Consider the following 19,119-nt stretch of genomic DNA (forward strand, 5'->3'; position numbering starts at 1 on the left):
CGGCAGTGTATCGTCTTCAACAACACACTGTTAAAGTGCTATACAGAAACTCACAGTTTGATATTGAGTTTATAAATAACCATGACACTGCCAACATAACTGCATGAAATAGAGGAAATATTCAAAGGCATGCACAAGTCTTTTCAACACCCTAAAGAGCTGACAGAAAACAGTATGTTTTCCATTATTTCTATATTTCTATATAAATGTTTGAAGTATCTATAGTACCGTAAAAACTGTTTAACCAATCAGACAAAGCATGTCAAACCAGAAGATTTAGGAAGCAGAGACTCTAGTGCAACAGGAATCTTTTTTAATTTCACATAATTCACAAGGCAGTGACCCCCAGCAGGTTATCAAGAACAAGTACCAAATTATCTCTATTCACATTCAGGAACATGTCAAGAAAACAAATTACAACACAATACATGATACAGAAATTCTCTTGAGGGGGCAACTGATCTTAAAATGCTTTTTTAAGATGCTGGATATACAGAATCTAACAAAAGAGTAAGCCTTCAAATGTATTTTAATAAAAAATGGAATGTAATTTTCTTTTTTTTTTTGTTCTTTTTTTTGTGGGTTAACCAGAGAGAAGGCTGGTTTTGAGATGGCATGTTGGATGAGCAATAAATTTGGCATTTTACTGTATATGAACCACATTCCATACTTCCGTTACATTTCTCTATTGACTAATATTATGCATTATATTATGCCAGTTTCCCACAGCTACCTTTAAAAACCAGGTCACCCACATTCAGGCTAAACATACATTTCGAATTTCTGCAAATACCTTAATTGAAAACCGGGTGATTCTCATGAAATCATGTCAAGAAAATGTCCTGGTCATATTTAACCCCAACTCATTACAAAAATATGAAATGACTCAGTATACAGTATGATCTTTTATTTATTTTTTTTACTAAAATCAGCAATGAAAGGCAGAACACAGTGACTACTACTATGAAGTACAAATACTTTACAATTAAATAATATATATATTTTTTCAACATTGCAGTAATGAGAACTGGGGGGCAAAATGTGCGTAACTGTCATGAAATTACTGTCTCAATGTAAAAAAATCTCCATTGACCCTTTTCACAGACTGATGATCCGTTTCCATCTTATTTAGCAGCGTAAATCTAGCAAACACTTTTATCTTTGCAATAGTTCAACTATTTAGTGTACATTTTTAACATTTGTACAATATTACCCTGGAATTAGTTTAAAAAAATGAGATAATACAGATGCAATGAGGTTTCTAACACAGCAGCTGAAAGAGTGACAGTTCATTTGCCATCTTCTTCTGACGTAATCCATCACTCTCTATTTTTGTCTTCATTTGGAAAATTGTGGAAACGTAATAGTGCCGTTTTTAAAAAAATTTTTTATGTTGGAGCAAATAGCGTGGTCTCCCATTCACTACCTTCGAATTGTAATAATTTACTTCTGAGTTCCAAAACATGGAAGTGTGAAAAGGGTCTATGGCCTAAAAAACAAGCATTATTTTCTATATGCAAACTACAATGTAGTTTTTGTTTCTTTTGATTTTGGAGTAAAATAGGGTTTTAAAATTTTGCTTGAATGGTTTCGTGAGAATCACAGAACCTTAGTTAATTGCAGCAATTCTAGGTCAAGCACTTGATGGAGGCAATGCTTCTCACTGATTTAGACTACAGAACTCATCAAGTCAAACTAGGAATGGATTTTCACAGTAAACATTACAAATTCACCCGAAGGCAACAAAACATTAATTGAAATTGCTTTTCCCATTCTAGTAATGGAGCTACAGGGGTGAAACTCACAAAAACATGTTGGAGTCATATTTCACCCCAAAAAAATAAGAAAATATATTAAGCACGAAGAAGGCATTTTTAGGCCCACTTTAAATATAATAATATTTCTTATTTTGCTCCTGATTTAACCCAGATAGGCTTTGTGAGATTCACCAAAGGTGAGAAGAAACCTTCCCAAGTACTTCAGATTTTCTAAGGGCCAAGAAAAAATCTGCTGAATAAGAACGAGATGGGATTGAAAGGGATTAGTCTTTGTTTCACAAAAGATAACATCGTTAAGACAATTCTTATTTACAGAAATGGCTTGGAGACTTCATAAGATGGATTTAAAATGTTTACATATGGTACATGAGTCATCTGTTTAGACTCTATTGTTAAAGGCCAGGATGTCACCTGGTGCCATTTGCATTAAACTTCATGCACTATTCAGAATACACAATTTATCAGGCCTTATTTTCCTTTAAGTCCCTGTTACCTGCATGTTATTAAGATATTTAGTTAAAGGGGTATTTACCTCTTTTCAGTGACAGATTGAAATTCACTACTTGCATTTTGAAAGTGTTTACTGGAGAATATTTGTGTGTGTACACCTCCTAAATGTAAGAGAACCAACTACACGGGTAGCAGAACGTTTTAGATGCCAAAGAGCAACCCAACCACATGAACCTTCCCACTGGCCTCTGAAAATCAAAACATCTGCCTGTCAAAGAGGTGGCATTCTCACACACACACAGATCTAAGTGTATGCAGCTATTTTCTGCTGCCTCATCAGCTCAGAGGGAAAGAACTATGTAAACATTGTGTTTAAACACGCTTATCTGTAGTATACAGAACGTCTCAATATCTTGAGGCAGGTTTGGAAACCTGAATGTGTTTGGGAGCGGCCCAGATCCTGATGATGAGCTTGCTATCAGCTTTGGATTAATCTGCATTAAATTGTGTCTTCTCCTCATCTGTGGGGATGGGTCCAGAGAAAGTGTGAGGGCACATACCTGATCTTCAACCTCAATGTGCTAATGCTAGCTACGACTGTTGATCATTTCAGCACGTTTGGCAAAGTCACCTATTCTTTCACCCAAAGCATGTTGTGACGTTCAGATCTTTCTCCGTTCTTCAGAGATGCTTCAACATCTCTACTCAAACTCCACATTCACAGACACACACAAAAACAAAAAAACAAACAGGCATATTGTTTCTTTAGATCGAGGCACAGAGTTCAAGATTAGAGTCATCAATCCAGGATGCCAATGTGTCAGCACAAACTTTATCATGGAATCTTCCAGTCTTAGACACAGACACCCCTAACAACGGTCATCCTCATCAGTGTCACTTAGAAGCTCACGGCCTGACGTTACCGCTGTGGCTTCTGCTAATCGTTTACGGAAATGTCCGTTTGGCACCTGCCAAGAGTGACGTAGTTGAGGGGCGGAGCTGATCGTGTTGGAGCGGCCCAAGCTGGTTGCTATGGCAGCCTCAAAAGTAAGAGTCTCCTCCAATCCACTCGAGTCCGGACTATTAACGTCCTCCTGCAGTGATAGGTATGGCTCCGAGATGTAACGGTGTGGGGTGGAGTGGGCGATGGCGGCGCCTGGCCCGGTTGCAGTAGGCTCCTCCCCCTCCTCTGTGGGGAGGGCCCTTGCACGGCCCACTCCCGCTGCTGGATTTGCACGGCACACCAAAGGAGAGTAGGAGATGTGGGGTCGAGGGCGCAAGGGCGTTTGAGGGAGCTGACGACGCCCTTGAGGTGTGCCTGAATCAGAGGTGGAGGGACCAGGACTGCATGAATTATTTCCCTATAGCAAAAGGAAGAGATTGAATGAAGGATTGTGGGTAAACAGAGAAAGACAAACAGAGCAATTAGGTGATGAAGATATTGAGGGGATAAACAAATGTAGAATCAGAAGATGAAATCTGCAGAGGAAGACAAGTGATGTTTTGCGGTGGAAAACACGATGTCACAATTGCTATATCACTAGATTGCTTTTGAATTGTAATCTGGTGATAATTACAATTTACAGGAATAACACTGCAATCGGTAACATAATCCCTTGGACTATATTTTTGTAGGTAATCTAATCTGATTATTTTTGGATTACATCTGACCAAACTCTTTCTTATTTGATATCACATTTATTTGAGTAGGATCATTTATACTATTTTGACACAAATGTTGCTTAAATGTATTTAAAACATTTTCCCATATAAATAAAATTTTTAGATTGTATATGATTTTTGCGTTGTACTTGCTATTTGTTTGTCACTGAGTGTAATAACACAAGGCACTGATATGTAAGCCTATGTGTTGGCCAAGTTAAAGAAAAATTAAGAAACAAATGGTGTGGATAATTTTTATTTAGATGAGAAATTTGTTGTTTTATTATTATATTCCAGGTTAGATTTTTGCTTTTTGGTCACAAAGTGTGTCACTTTTTTCAGTGTAAATTGTGTCCTAGGATAAAGGAATATTCCAGGTTCAACACAAGTTAAGCTCCATCAACAGCATCTATATAATGCTGTTTACCACAACATTATACATTTATATCAACGACGACTCATTCCCTTTCTAAGGGCCACTTAGAAACTCTTAGAAAAATGATTGCACACCTCTCCTCCACAAGCAGCATTCTTCAAGATATCTTCGATTTCTGCAGCACAAATGGTGTGGGAGAAATTAAGTGGCGAAGTTTAATATTTAGGGTCTGGGATTTTAAGTCTGAGCAATAATAGGGATTCTTGCTTAGAAAAATTTGTTAACACTTTACAGTACGTAAGGTTCCAATTGTTAACATTAATTAGTTAACAACATTAGTTAACATGAACTAACAATGAACAATACTTATTAAGAATTAGTTATAAGTTATTAGTAATCTTAGTTAAAGTTAATTTGAACTAGGGCTGTCGATTTAACAAGTTAATTCAGTGCGATTAATTTAATTAAACATAACGCGCTAAAAACATTTACGCAATTAATCGCAATGCCCCCAGATTGTAATAAGGAAGATTCCAGAGAAATGCAAGCTTGTAGTACCACCTGTTTACTCCAGAGGGCAGTAACTGAAATATCAGGTGTATGGCAATGCACAGTTTATACAGTGAAGAAAACAACCAGACAGCACAAAACAGACATTCGTTACATTCTTGCATTCAAAACATTTGATGGAGCGCAAATTCAAACTAAGGGATCTCAAGATGCGTTCTAAGTATTAAACTATATTTAACTTGTCACAGTGACCTAAACATTTTATGTTTATGATGCAACGCACCCAAGACGCTACACAAGCATGTCTGACACTTGTTGAAATTGACGGGTCCTTAAACAAGCCCTCATAATAAATCTCAAACTGATTGACAAATTCACTTGTGAAATGGATTGCTGTGATCTGTATGCCAATGATTGACTTATGATCAGTAATATGGTAGTAAACAATACATTGTATTCTACAGCCGCTTTTTGTATCGTCTTATCAATGATTAACTCTTCTGCCACAAGAATTTAATATTTATCTAGTTATCTTTAAAGATTTAATATTTAAAGATAACTATGTATAAATATTTAATCATATATTGAATTATTGTTATATGAGGGGCTTTCGCAGCAAATATTTGTATATGCGATTAAATGCGATTAATCACGATTAATTAATCGGGACATCATGTAATTAATTCGATAAAAATTGTAATCGATTGACAGCCCTAATTTTAACATATGCATTACTAATACATTTTTTAAATCAGAAATTGCATTTGTTAACATTAGCTAATGCACTATGAACTAACACAAACTGACAATGAACAATTATATTTTTATTAACATTAACAAAGATTAATGAATAGTTTAAAATACATATTGTTAATTGTTTGTTCATGATACCTAATGCATTAATTAATGTTTACAAATGGAACCTTATTATAAACTGTTACCAAATATTCCATCAGGTCAGGCAGTATGACAGAAGGTGTGTACACCTGTGTGTGTGTCCTCACCTGTCTAAGTGTTGTGTGCTTCCTGCCCTCACTGGGCGATCTAGAGGGGCGTCTTTCTTGTGACTGGCTCCTCTCCTCTGAGTTACAGCGAGACACATCTGGAGACAGCAGGTGTCTTCGCTCTTTAGATCGTCCCCTCTCCTTGTCCACTGGCTCCCGCAGGCTTGACCTGATAGCTGCACGTGCACAAAAATAAAGTTAACACATGTTTAGACACACATATGTATGTTTATATTTGTATTATATGAGGTGTGAGCTCTTGAAGTGCATTTGACAATAACCCAGTTAACAAAACAACTTTTTAGCATTGTCCTTACTGACTGCACACAAACGATTTGCTTGATTCATGCTGTTCTTTTGACGAAACAGATGTGAACCAAAACTTTTATCAGTCAAATTACTCACCGGTTGCAAAGATGACAAAGTGTTGTTAAAATTACATATCTGAGTTGAAGTTGAGTTGAAGTACTAAATATGAGTCTCTCCGAAATATGAAACTCTATTCCTCTTGATCTCGTCTTATGGTCTCATACAAGACAGTGTCTCCAGTATACTAAAGATAATAATAACCTCTACCATTGTGTGCACAGTATCATCACCATTACAGAGAATTTGCAAGAATTCCATCTCTCTGAGCGTGTACAGTGCATCTGAGTGTTTGGAATGAATGCTGGAAACTGACCTCTGAAGCTTCTTTGCCTCGGCCTCTCTAGTCGGTCCGGGCTCACCCTCTCCAGAGAAAACTCCTCCTGCCAATCACCATTAACACACTGATCACCAATTGTGGAGAACGAGCGCTTCATCAGTTTGTTCTCTGAAGACACTTGCTGTACACATAAAAGAAAACAGAGAACAAACACAACATGAAAGACAAACCCAAAGAGCAAGCATGCATTAACAAATGGCCACGGAAATACAGACACAAAAATGAAACAAATTCATGTTACATTTGTTGGATTTGGACTTAATAAAGAAGAATGTAAATTAAAGAGTTCTTGTAAACAAAAGAGTTTTTGAACTGAGCTCTAACAAAGGCAAGTACAACTTTTTCACAATCCCTGCTGGAAAAACCAGGTCATACCAGTTTAAAGGGGGAAAATTATACTGTACATTATTTTATTTATTTTCCCTCACTGTGGCCCACTTATAATGATAGATACGTTTTTGTAGAGTGCAAATATTCAACAGGGAGGAGTTTTAAGTTCTAAAATGTCAAGCATTTTTTCATAATACATCAAGCTCTTTTATCTCCAAAGATTGATGAGAAATTGATTTCTCACAATAAGACCTCTTTTATTTGGTCGAGCTGGTTAAGCCAGTTTGTTTCTGGTAGCTGGAAAGATCATGGGACCTTACCAGCTTTACCAAGGTGGTCAACGCCGACTGGTCAACCACCAAACAAGTTTAGACCAGCTAATGACCAGACAGATATTGAAGCTGGTTTTAGCTGAATTTTCCAGCAAATTTAGCCCAATCACAAACTATAGTTCTATGCCCATTTCTCCTTTTCCCAATTTTGCACCAAACACAAAACTGATGCTAACTAACTATAATCTCACCCAAGAGGAAGATTCATAGAAAGCAGCTAGCTATAGCTAGGCTAAGCAAACACAGGCAGCAGTACCTGTGACTCTGCCGCCAACCGTGGCATGGATGAGGCTCTGATAGATACGCCTCTCCCTGGCACCAGCAGAGGATCGGCCTGCAAGCTAGTGGGGCACAGCTGACTGCTAAATTCTTTGTGCTCTGGCACCTAAGCAGTTAGAGAGAAAAATTATTACTTTTTGCATAAGTCCTTATGTAAAAAAAAATGAATACCTAAAGTGTCGAGCAGCGTGTCATTGTCAGGTCATACTCTAGAAGCATTCACTCTAACAGTAATTTGTAGTGACAAAGTGATCAGAAATCATTTTGAGACATAATCCTTGGTGGTTTCAGAGACTTGAGTTTTGGTGAGGTAATACAGGTGTGTCCAGACATGAAAAATTTTACAAATGTTATTTCAATGCAAATGAGCAGCAATGCAATGTGGCACTTTATAATTGCTAATTATTTTTTATATTGCTCAATATTAGTCTTCCTATGGAATTCCAAGTTAATTTCATGCATTAATATTCATTCATCTTGTTCATGATCAGAGACTAGAAATGGTTCAAGGAATGAAAACATTGTAAATTAAGTCCCTTTAAATTGTTAGAGTAAAAACATGTTAACTGGTTAATCTGTTAACCATCTGTTAATTTTGCTAAAAAATTAACTTCATATGACCAGATATACTGTATATACGTATGTATATGGGGGTGTACACAACCTATTAACTGCTAGTAACGCTCATTTTTAAGGATGGAGTTACTATATCAATCCCAATGTCAAGTGTTTTTATAAAGCACATTTTAACTGAAGTTGACCAAAGTGATGTACAGTATCATGTATGAGAAAAGCAGATAATATCGATAATAAAAAATGAACTAGGAACAGTAAAAGTGAAAAAATAAATAAATAAATACAAACAAATCAAACACACCAAAACAAAAAGAATAAAAACATACAAGCCAATGAAAATAGATAGTATTTAGGCATAAAGATAGAAGATAGAAGATGACGCAGTTCCTATTTGTACCGGCAGGCTGTTCCAGAACTTAGGGCCAGCTATCGTTAAGGCACGATCACCTCTTTGCTTCAATCTGGATATGGGAACAAGAGCAATCCGAGATCCCCAGATCTAAGAGAGCTATATGAATTGTGTGGGAGCAATAAATCTGAGAGATATTGTGGTGCCTGGCTATTTAATAATTAAAAAACGAATAATACGATTTTAAAATCAATTCTGTATCTAACCGGCAACCAATGCAGTGAAGCTAAAATTGGAGTGATGTGTTGATATTTGCATCTTCCCTTCAAAAGTCTGGCTGCACTGTTTTGGACCATTTGAATATGAGTGAGAGATGATTGATTTACTCTGATATAGATGGAGTTACAGTAATCTAAGTGTGATGAAATAAAGGCATGTGGGACCAAAAAACAGATGTTAGGCAGAATGACTGCCTCAGTCATCATTCACATCCACTGCATGAGAAAAATATACAATGAAAATGAATGGTGACTGACTACCATACTGCCTAACTTCTTGGTATTTTGGTATTTTAAGGAAGAACAAAAGACATACTGTACATGTATGGAACAACACTACGGTGAAGGTGACCAAAAGCCAAACAATATAGCAATGACGATACAGCTACAGTTGCGGAAAGAGAATGAGCCAGGAGAGGTTGAAATGCCATGCAGGGTTGTGAACTAGAAAAGTTAATGATCATGCAGATTAATTCCTATCTATTAGAGATTAATCCAATCAAATGGTAGTTTATTGTTTTGGAGGCAACCAATTAATTAGTTGAGAAAACAAATTACCATCTGTGTCGGTAGGAGTGATACACTGTTAGCATGTGTGAAATAATTTCGTGATGATTTACATTAGAATACTGTCTGTCAGAATGTTGTATGGATAAACCATGTTTCTGAGCAAGTGCTGTCAATTAAAGTAGCTTTTTCTGCTTTGCAAAATAGAATACAGAATATTTTTGTTCTACCTTGGGCGTCTTTACATTTTTACAGAGATGTTTTAGCTGTGTGGTATTCAGACCCTGTTACTCTAATTATCTGTTTTGTATTCCTGGGGTGCATTTCGCAAAAGCATCGTTAGCCAACTATGGTCGCAAGTTTCATCGTTACCAACATATTTCAACCACTTGGCATTTCCCGAAAGCGTAGTTCCAAAGAACATTTGCAAACGTTGGAACTACAGCTCTCCACCTGTTGTTAGAAGCATAGTTCCTTGTTAGTTTGTTGTGTCGACATCATTGATTTCGCAGCTGGGGTGTGCTATTCAGATTTATCACCCCTATGCCCTATTCCTTTCAAACACTTCACCATCCACTTACAGAGCTTTGAAAGGCTTGAAGTTGTGGTTCTCAAAGTCATTTTTATTGAAAATTCAGTTTGAAACGATGTACAATTGTTCCCCCTTTGAGTGCCCTCCGAAGGCATTATTTATGACGCTTGGAACGCAGGATTGACTTCGTTTTCACGTAGAAAAGGTGAGCTATTTTATTATTTACAAGTGAATATCTTTTTTACAACATTTTCCAAAGAGAAATTTCAGAAATTGCTATATATGTAAAACACAATATGCATGTTAATGGTATATTGTGTAATGGTATATCATCTGCACTGTACATACAGTATATGCAACATATCTGCAGTACTTTGTGTATAGTGTCAGTAAAGTGCTAAGTGTAAAATACATTTATTTACATATTTCAAAATATTACACTTTCATTTATGTAAAACATAATTTCTCAAATCAGTGTTATTTTATAAAGCCAATATACCCAAATAAATGAACAATAAATTTAGAAATATACATGTATGACCATAAATCTGATTTCTGAACGTGTCTATGTAAGTGGTCCTTGGAATCCAGAATTTACTTATGATGTCATCTTCATATAGAGAGTCAAGTGGGGAGAAATTTGCGTTCTTATTTCTACATGATTAACTACTGGATGAATTCCCAGTGTATTAGAAAAGCAATAACTCGAAACATGTAAAAAAAAATGGGATATTATATTTTGTATTTAAATTCAGATTGTGAAGGGTTTTTAACTTCTCTGTCACTGAAAAGCGTTGAAACAAGCGTATGTTTGTTGCCATGCAGCACCACACAGCTTCACCTGAGCCACATTTGCCAGACCCAGTCTGTATCTTTCACTCCATATATATTTAATTCTATATCTTTTATTGTGTCAAGAATAAAAGTGCCATTCTTATTGTTTTTTGAAAAATGTGCATATGTATGTGCTCAAGTGCCCTGGAGATTAGAGGGAAACCCCACTAATGCAGCTCAATGCTGCGAGAGGTCACGATGAAAACAAACACACCAGCAACAGAGGGGTATATGAAAATGAAGAGAAACAATGGAGAACAGAATATAACATAAGTAGTCCTCAGATAATATGTTTGTTATTTACAGGAGCGTTGTGGGGAAAATAGCGTTGCTGTAGAGCTGTTTACTGACCGAACCGCTTGTATACTGTAGTAAAGAGTGCACCACTTGCAAAGTGTTTTTTTCACAATAAATGTCTTTCTGTCCATGTAAATGAGCTATTATAATTTGATATCCATTCAATCTCTGCAGAAGTTTTTACTCCACCCACTAAAGTCATGAACAACAGCTCCATATTGTTGAACCAACGTAGTTCGAATGATGGATGTTAAGTCATTGTATGGGAAATGCACCCCTGAATAATTAATTAACTGCCATGGAATTAAACAGCGAGCATGGGCTTAACTTTGCATCCTATTTTAGAATTTTAAATAGATGTTAATTTCAATGTTTATTCATAAAACTATGATGTCACATTGTCTTATATTTTGTTATTCATGCAATTAAATGTATACTTTTAAAAATGCACAAATACTTTCTGGAGGTATTGTCATGCAAAATAATAAAATAAAAGAAACACACCTTATGTTTGACACATGCCAATGTGTCTGATGTGAGATATTTTAGTTTGTGTATTTTCAATTTAGTTGCTAGTACCATGGTCTGGAGGTTATAGTGGTGTTGGTATTCCTCCCTGTCTTCCATGGACTCTTGGGCCATTGGCTGCATGAAAAGATCTTGGGGGGAGATGGGACTCAGTGCCAAAAACCCACCTCTGGTGCTGAGAAAACAACAGAAAATCTTGTCAATCACACTCATATTGGCTTGCACAAGTGAGACCTTTGTGTGTAAGCTACATACAGGATGATTAAATGATCAGAGAGGGACATGAAATGATGACAGGTACAGGGCCAACTTAAAGGGATAGTTCACCCCAAAATTAAAATTCTCTCATTATTTACAAAGATTTTTATATGTTAGAATATCTTAGCTCTGTAGGTCCATACACAGCAAGTAAATGGTGACCTTATGAAGCTCCAAAAAGTCGTAGTAAAACACCAGTGGTTAAATTAATGTATTCTAAAGTGAGACGATCGCTTTGGGTGAGAAACTGCTCAATATTTATGTCCTTTTCACAATAATTGTATACTTCTTTTTGCACCGAGTTCACGTAGCCTCTCGTAATGTAAGCGTGTTGGCATGCTCACGTGAGAACGATACAACCGGAAGTGCAGCTTGGTTTATTAAAACAGAATGCTGTCCACAATCTACATAGGTTTTGCTTTCATTTCATCATGCCAACGTGCTTACATCACATGAGAGGCTGTCTAAACTGGTTTCTCTCATGAACATGCAGAGAGCGACCAGAAAGTAAAGAATTATAGTGAAAAGTCCTTAAATATTGATCTGTTTATTGTCCAAAGTGAACGAATCACTTTAGAACACACCAATTTATCCACCAAAGTCATATGGATCACATTTAATATGACTGTCTGTGTTTTTTGGAGCTTTAAAGTGCTGATCACAATCCACTTGCATTGTATGGACCTTCAGAACTTAGATATTCTTCTAAAATTCTAAAGTTCTACAGAAGAAAGAAAGCCATACACATTTGGGATGCACACGCGCGCACACACACACGCACGCACGCACGCACGCACGACGCACGCACGCACACACACACACACACAAACACACACACACACAGTTGTGTTTCCATGTTCCTGAGTTGCACTTTAATTACTGTCACTTTATAACTGTCTGCTACCTCAATAACTGCTATGTGCATAGAACATTATCTCATAGTATGTTATGTTTACATTTTTAGAAACTGTCATCTTTTTGCACTACTGAGTACTGGTCGGCGCTGCACTGTCTATTGTCCTGTTCATTGTCAGTAATTTGTTGTACTGTCCTGTACTTTTTGCACATGTTTGCACGTGCACTTTATATAGGTATATATATGTATTTTATATAGGTATTTTATTTCGTTGTGTTGTCTCATGTGGTCCTATGTTGGTCCTTTGTTGTTTTTATGTAGCACCATGGTCCTGGAGGAACGTTGTCTCGTTTTGCTGTGTACTGTACTAACTGTATATGGTTGAAACGACAATAAAAACCACTTGACTTGACTTGACTTGACTTTTATGGGGACTTTCCATAGACATAATGGTTTTTATACTGTACAAACTTTATATTCTATCCCCTAAACCTAACCCTACCCCTAAACCTAACCCTCACAGAAAACTTTTTGCATTTTTACATTTTCAAAAAACATAATTTAGTATGATCTATAAGCTGTTTTCCTCATGGGGACCGACAAAATGTCCCCACAAGGTCAAAAATTTCGGGTTTTACTATCCTTATGGGAACATTTGGTCCCCACAAAGTGATAAATACACGCTCACACACACACACACACACACACACACACACACACACACACACACACACACACACACACACACACACACACACACACACACACACACACAACATGTACAATTACAGGGCAGATCCTGCACTGTGTGTCAGGTATGGCAGAGCCTTGGCACTGCATAGAATGTCCTGTGGCAGCGAGGATGCATCCATGCGTTGGAACATCGGAGCATGTTTCTGCAAGACAACAATACAGGGTCAGAGCAATCTTAGAGCTAAGGACAGTGACCCAGAACACCCCCAAAAAGCACATATTTCCAGCTTCAGGATGTTAACACTTTAAACTGAAACATGATACAAAATGTAAATAGTATTCTTCAGTAAATTTTAAAATATTCCAAACAAGTAGATGATAATCTTTCTATATCAACATCAAGATTTAGGTTAAAATGTATTTGAATGTGTAAGGAAAGTGTATATTTTAGGTTTCATAATTGGTGACCATTTCTTTTAAGGTATAATACTTTTTATCACTATTTTGCCTTCACTAGTTCATTCTACATAGTGCTGCGGTAACAAAAGTATTTTAAAAGTATAAAAATGATTTGTAATATTTAATTTAATATGAATAAAACTTCATGCATAAAAACTATAAAAATATTTAGCAAAAATATGCTTAAAATTGCTTTAGTATATACACATAGAATGTCACACTGCAAGACGTCAACTAATCAAAAGTATTTATTGCCAACTACCCCCTACCTGTTCCTCAATCTGCTGGCGGAGCTTCTTTGCTTTGTTCTGCTTGTAATAGTCCATGATCATCATGGCTGCATAGATCTTCCCAATGGTCATGTCACTGGCTGAGAGAAAAATTGGTTTCCAAAATCTAAGATTTCTAAGGTCAAAATAAATGAACTTCAATGTAGTGATGCATCAGAACACACTTTTTGGGAGAGAAGCATGCCTCCAAATCTAGAGTTGAATGGGATGCAACTTTTTTTTTCATAGGCATTAATGGTAAAAGCAGTGTTGTCATTTTAAATGAAACTAAACTAAAACTAAATGAATAAAAAATTATTTTAACTGAAATAAAACTAATATAGCTGATTATTTTTTTAAAGATTAAACTAACGATAAAAGTAACAAAATAAAAATGACCTAAAAGTATTAGTATATTATACTATATTATATTATATTATATTATATTATATTATATTATATTATATTATAACATTTAAACCTTTATAACCCACTTTCATTAGACATGGAAATGCCAGTAAATAGCAGCAATAAAATATGGGCCATAGAAATGTAACTATGTCAACCATATTTAACTAAAAACAGTTTAGACATTAAGTTTGGATTTCATAAAATATTAAAATCCTGTCTATACCAGGTGCGTCCTTGTCCATTAGAGGCTATTAACGCTGGACAAGTCAAAGTGAACATTCTAAATGTATAGCATGGACCAGTCATTTCTGAGCTTGAATAGACTTCAGCAACAGTTAAAAGGGAAAATAAATTATATTTTGGAAATCCACTTGACTAAACATTTTCTTCTTATTAAATATATATATTACTTTAATGTTATTATTGCTAAAATTGCATTTAAATATGGTAAGAAACAAAATATTATTTAAATTGCTAGACAAGAAAAACCACAAGCTGGGATTACTATAGCAGTAAGAAGTTATTTAAATATGTAAAAAATTAAATTCATTCTAAAAAGAATGAAAGGTATGATATTTGGTATGTAAAATAATTTCATTTCAGACGAACGAGATACTAAAGTGGCTGGAGTAGCTCTGCAGCATGTCAACAATAGAACAGGGCATCTGTTTACTACCCACGCAACGTCACGCGCCACAATGAACAGTTCAAGTGTAGACAGCCTTAATGATTATAATGGAATCTACTATATTTGCTTCTGAAACTAGAAAACACTTGAACAAATAAAACTAGATTAAATATAGTGAAAACTAATAAAAATGTTTTAAAACTGGAGTGACACATTTCAAATAAAATATAAATAAAACAATATAAAAAGTATAATAACCCTTCTGTCCAAGCTGGCAGTGTTAATCTCTCACCTTTGTGGATGGGTACAAGAAGGTCAAGAGATTTATGGGAGAGGTGTGGCCAGATGACACTAATTTCCTTTTGCAACTCTATGTCCATCTGACTTCTGTCCTCACCCCCTGCCAGACAAACACCAGTAATCTTTTACTTTGTGTAAAAAACAAAAAAATCAAATCCCAACTATAGTTGATTTTGACAGGCATCACAATTAGGAATTAAGCTAACCTTGAGCAATTTTAATGTCCAGTGCAGTGCGTATCAGGGCCATAAGAGTGGAGGTGAAGTGAACTGACATGTCGTCATCCACTGGCATGTTCATCAGCACTAACCGCTAAGAGCAGGTCACCACAAGGACAAAGGAAAAGACAAATGAAATACAAGTAGTGCATTTCTTGTTTGAGCAAAACTAAGGGACCTTTCTGGTGAGCACACATGTGGGTTCTCTTCTAAGATGACTTTAGCTTTTTTGCCATGAATTAATTTTAAGACATTTTGAATGGCCATATATTTCTTACTGTACTGTACACTCAAGATGTATACATTTAAATTTAATAACAAATTTCCATCAAATTTAATTGAATAGTCTTGTAGAAAATGTAATTAATAAAACTTGCATTTTTTAAGATTTATATATTTTATTTTGTTAAAGATTAGGCAAGTCAATTAGAAAGAAATTTGTTATTAAATTGAAATGAATACATCTTAAAAATAGGCTAAAATATTTTTTTGAGTGTAGTTAAGGTTCAGGTTTTAGTTGAAGGATGTATTTCAGTGTTGATTTGAATAATAAAAAAAGAGCTTAAAAGAGCTTAATTGTTTGCATATTCTTCGAAGTAGCATGGGAAATGTCCACCAGAAAAGTATGTTAAGAATATTCCTTACAAAAGAAGGACCTTTCTCAAAAACTCAAAAAACAATTTTGTTAGTTTCACCACCACAAATTCATGCAAACATTTGAAATGCATATATTAAAGTAGATCAAGACAGAGTAAAGGATGATATTTATGCAAAGAAACGTTAGAAAAGTTTGAAGGATCACACTTTATGAACATGCCATTTATAACACATCTATAACACTGATATAAACTAATGTCAGAGTTAAGACAGTGTTATGGCGACATATTCAAATAAAGTGTTGTTGGTGGATGTACAGAGACTTTACATTATGATGACTATAAGACAATGACAAAAAAACATCACTGATAATCTACGAATAATAAGAGCCTTATGAAATGTCAAAAAGTTTGTTCAGAAACTTGAAACAAATTTGTGAAACAAATCAAGCAAAGTGCATGACATACATGTAATTTAAAATAGGTAAAGAACATTTCTAAACATAGGAAAATAGAAATGCTTAAAATATTTTAAGATACCAAATTCCAGCCACAAATTATAAATGCAAAAATGTTTGTTTTGCTTGCTTCCATGTGATACTGTGCTTTGGTGCCATTTTACAACAGGTGCTCACTAATATTTTGTCAATAGATAGTGACAAAATCGTTTAATCATGACTACCTGGAAGCAAAAAAGGATATCAGTGCACACCCACTGTAAACTGGGACAATAATCCTTGATTAGTTTGGGATTTTTGTAAATAAGCAGACTAAATAATAATACTGCAGACTACCTTATACGCCAATTTGGAGGGGCATTTCTTGCCCAGGCCAAGCGGTGGCGACATGCAGGTCAGCATCTCGTACATATCAGTATAATGAATACGGCCACTGGGAGGGGGGTAGTCACCAGAGGCATGTGATGAAGAGGAGTAGGAAGAATAGGGCATTCCCAAGGAACAAGGGAGGAGAGGAAGATAGTGACAAGGAACAAAAGGAAACAACAGAAAAGACAGAGGGAGAAACAGGAAAAGAAAAACACTGTCAAAAGGGAAATTAAACAAATTAGTTTAAACAAATAGGTGGAGTCAGGTGGAGGTCTTTCTATGCAATGCAGGCATAGAAGACGCTAAGGAGAGAAATGATTAGAACAGTCAAAGATCTGATGAGTCAAGTGAGTGGATCTGAAGGGGATCTTGACTGCGCGTATAGAGCTGTTCAGTGGTGAAGTCAATGAAGCACAAAAGTTGCGTTCTGGAAGTAAAAATCCCATTCATTTTCTCCATAGGCAAATTATTTTCTTATGCTAACTTATAAACTTTTAAAGACAGACCTACCATGAGCGCCGAGGTTGTTAATCGATAGTGTATGCTTTTGTTGAAGCCACAAGTCTGCATTATTTTTTACATAGTTTAATAGCAAAAATCTTGGCTAACTCAACTCAGCCTTTATTTATAGAGCGCATTTATAACAACAGGAGTTGACCCAAAGTGCTTTAAAATACACATTTCAGTGAAAACATAATATGCATGTACTATTAGTATATAAATACTAATAAATACCTGAGCCTAAAATCTATATCCATAATTAAGCAAAATGAGCTGTCCAAATATGAAGCGGAAGCTTATTCCAGAGTGTGGGGCCTACAATAGCAAATGCATCTACACTACCCATGATATTGAAGGGAAACAATCCACCAATCACAGAATCGTGGCAAACAAAACACGCCAAACAAGCCCAACAGCACCTTGTCAGGTCCATGTTGCAATGATGCAATTGGGCCCGTCTCCATACACTCCCAACTAATTTGATATTTGCATTTATATGAATATTTTGCAATAAAATTCAAATTTATTAGTTCTATGCTTATAAACCTTATATCAAAATCTTTGTATGTTTCCATAATTTTTCAATGCTTCAAGGGTTTGTAGTTCATGCCCTCATGAAATGCATAAAGTATACAATTTTGTACCATCTTTTTCTCTGATTTTCAAATAATTTTTAGCTTCAAATCTAAGTTTGTTATAGTATGATTCACATCGGAGCTGGTTGGTTTGGTTTATGGCTTAGAACTCATTTATGAAAGAGTTTAATGAAAATGAATAGGAAAAATACTTCAAGAACCAAAAATGGCTGAAAAAGAGGGAGGGGACTGTTGCGCTCTATTTGTATGCCAACACGGAAGACTGATTCGCCATACTTTCCCTCAGGACTTTCCATACGTTTTTCCAATAGTGGTTTTCTAGTCAAATAAGGTCTGCTGTAAACAATAATTGAAAATTACACATTCATACCTCAAAAATGAATTTTGAAACCACTTTGTACTTTGAAAATGTAATTTTCTTACAAGTTGCTCCATAAGGATTACAACTACAACAATGTGTGTGGACTTTGCAAATGTTGTAGTTCTTATGTAGCAACCTTTTTTTTTTTTAAACCACGTAGAGGTTTCCATTCATGTTCGAGCAAGGATGTATCCAAATGTTCACCAAATGTAAAAGTTTAAGAATCTCTCATTTAAAAACTAATTTTGATTGACCCCTAATCTATATATCGGTTTCCAGCCAGGGGTTAAATTTTAATTTGTGAGGGATCCACTACTCTAATAACACATTGTAAATGAATGGGGGAACCCATGCCTTGAAAATCCTAAATCTCTTCCAGGTATAAGGACTACCAACTGAACATCTCTATTCACAATAAAGTCCTGCTACTATAATACAGAAACCCACAGAAGTGGTTGCAGTAGTCCAGGGCAGATGGGCATTATGCTCTCATGAATTACAAACATGTGAGGCAATGGTGAACACAAGGAGTCTGCCCTCCTATAACCTCAAAACCACATTTCTGGAATAATATTCAATAAAAGCCCCAAATCCAATTCAGACACAGAGAGACTGACTCCCTCCTGACATCCATTGGCAATTTTAGTTATGATCTAATGGTGTTTAATGATGGATGGCTCTGAACTGCTTCAGTTATTTACACTTCAGGAGCAGGACACGGGCCAAAGGGATGAGTTGTCTCTCTGTGCACTGAGCTCTTGTCTCTGCCAGTCTTTGACACGGTGGAGTCTTTGAGTACCGGAGATCACAGGGATGAG

The 19,119-nt window shown here is 35.8% G+C and overlaps 1 protein-coding gene across 1 annotated transcript in view; it reads right to left on the minus strand.

Annotated features, from left to right (window-relative positions):
- Positions 1–304: 304 nt before the first annotated feature.
- Positions 305–19,119, minus strand: part of LOC127630869 (voltage-dependent R-type calcium channel subunit alpha-1E) — a 165,098-nt gene continuing 146,283 nt past the window's right edge. The window contains exons 40-48 of the mRNA XM_052108708.1: positions 15,409–15,514; positions 15,195–15,302; positions 13,864–13,964; positions 13,232–13,338; positions 11,380–11,503; positions 7,393–7,533; positions 6,463–6,592; positions 5,781–5,956; positions 305–3,589 (exon numbers count right to left, since the gene is read on the minus strand). Coding sequence (XP_051964668.1) covers positions 3,098–3,589; positions 5,781–5,956; positions 6,463–6,592; positions 7,393–7,533; positions 11,380–11,503; positions 13,232–13,338; positions 13,864–13,964; positions 15,195–15,302; positions 15,409–15,514 — 1,485 coding nt within the window. The 3' untranslated portion in view covers positions 305–3,097. The remainder of the gene's footprint in view (positions 3,590–5,780; positions 5,957–6,462; positions 6,593–7,392; positions 7,534–11,379; positions 11,504–13,231; positions 13,339–13,863; positions 13,965–15,194; positions 15,303–15,408; positions 15,515–19,119) is intronic.

The sequence above is a fragment of the Xyrauchen texanus genome, chromosome 37, assembly GCF_025860055.1.
Source record: "Xyrauchen texanus isolate HMW12.3.18 chromosome 37, RBS_HiC_50CHRs, whole genome shotgun sequence".
Classification (NCBI taxonomy): Eukaryota; Metazoa; Chordata; class Actinopteri; order Cypriniformes; family Catostomidae; genus Xyrauchen; species Xyrauchen texanus.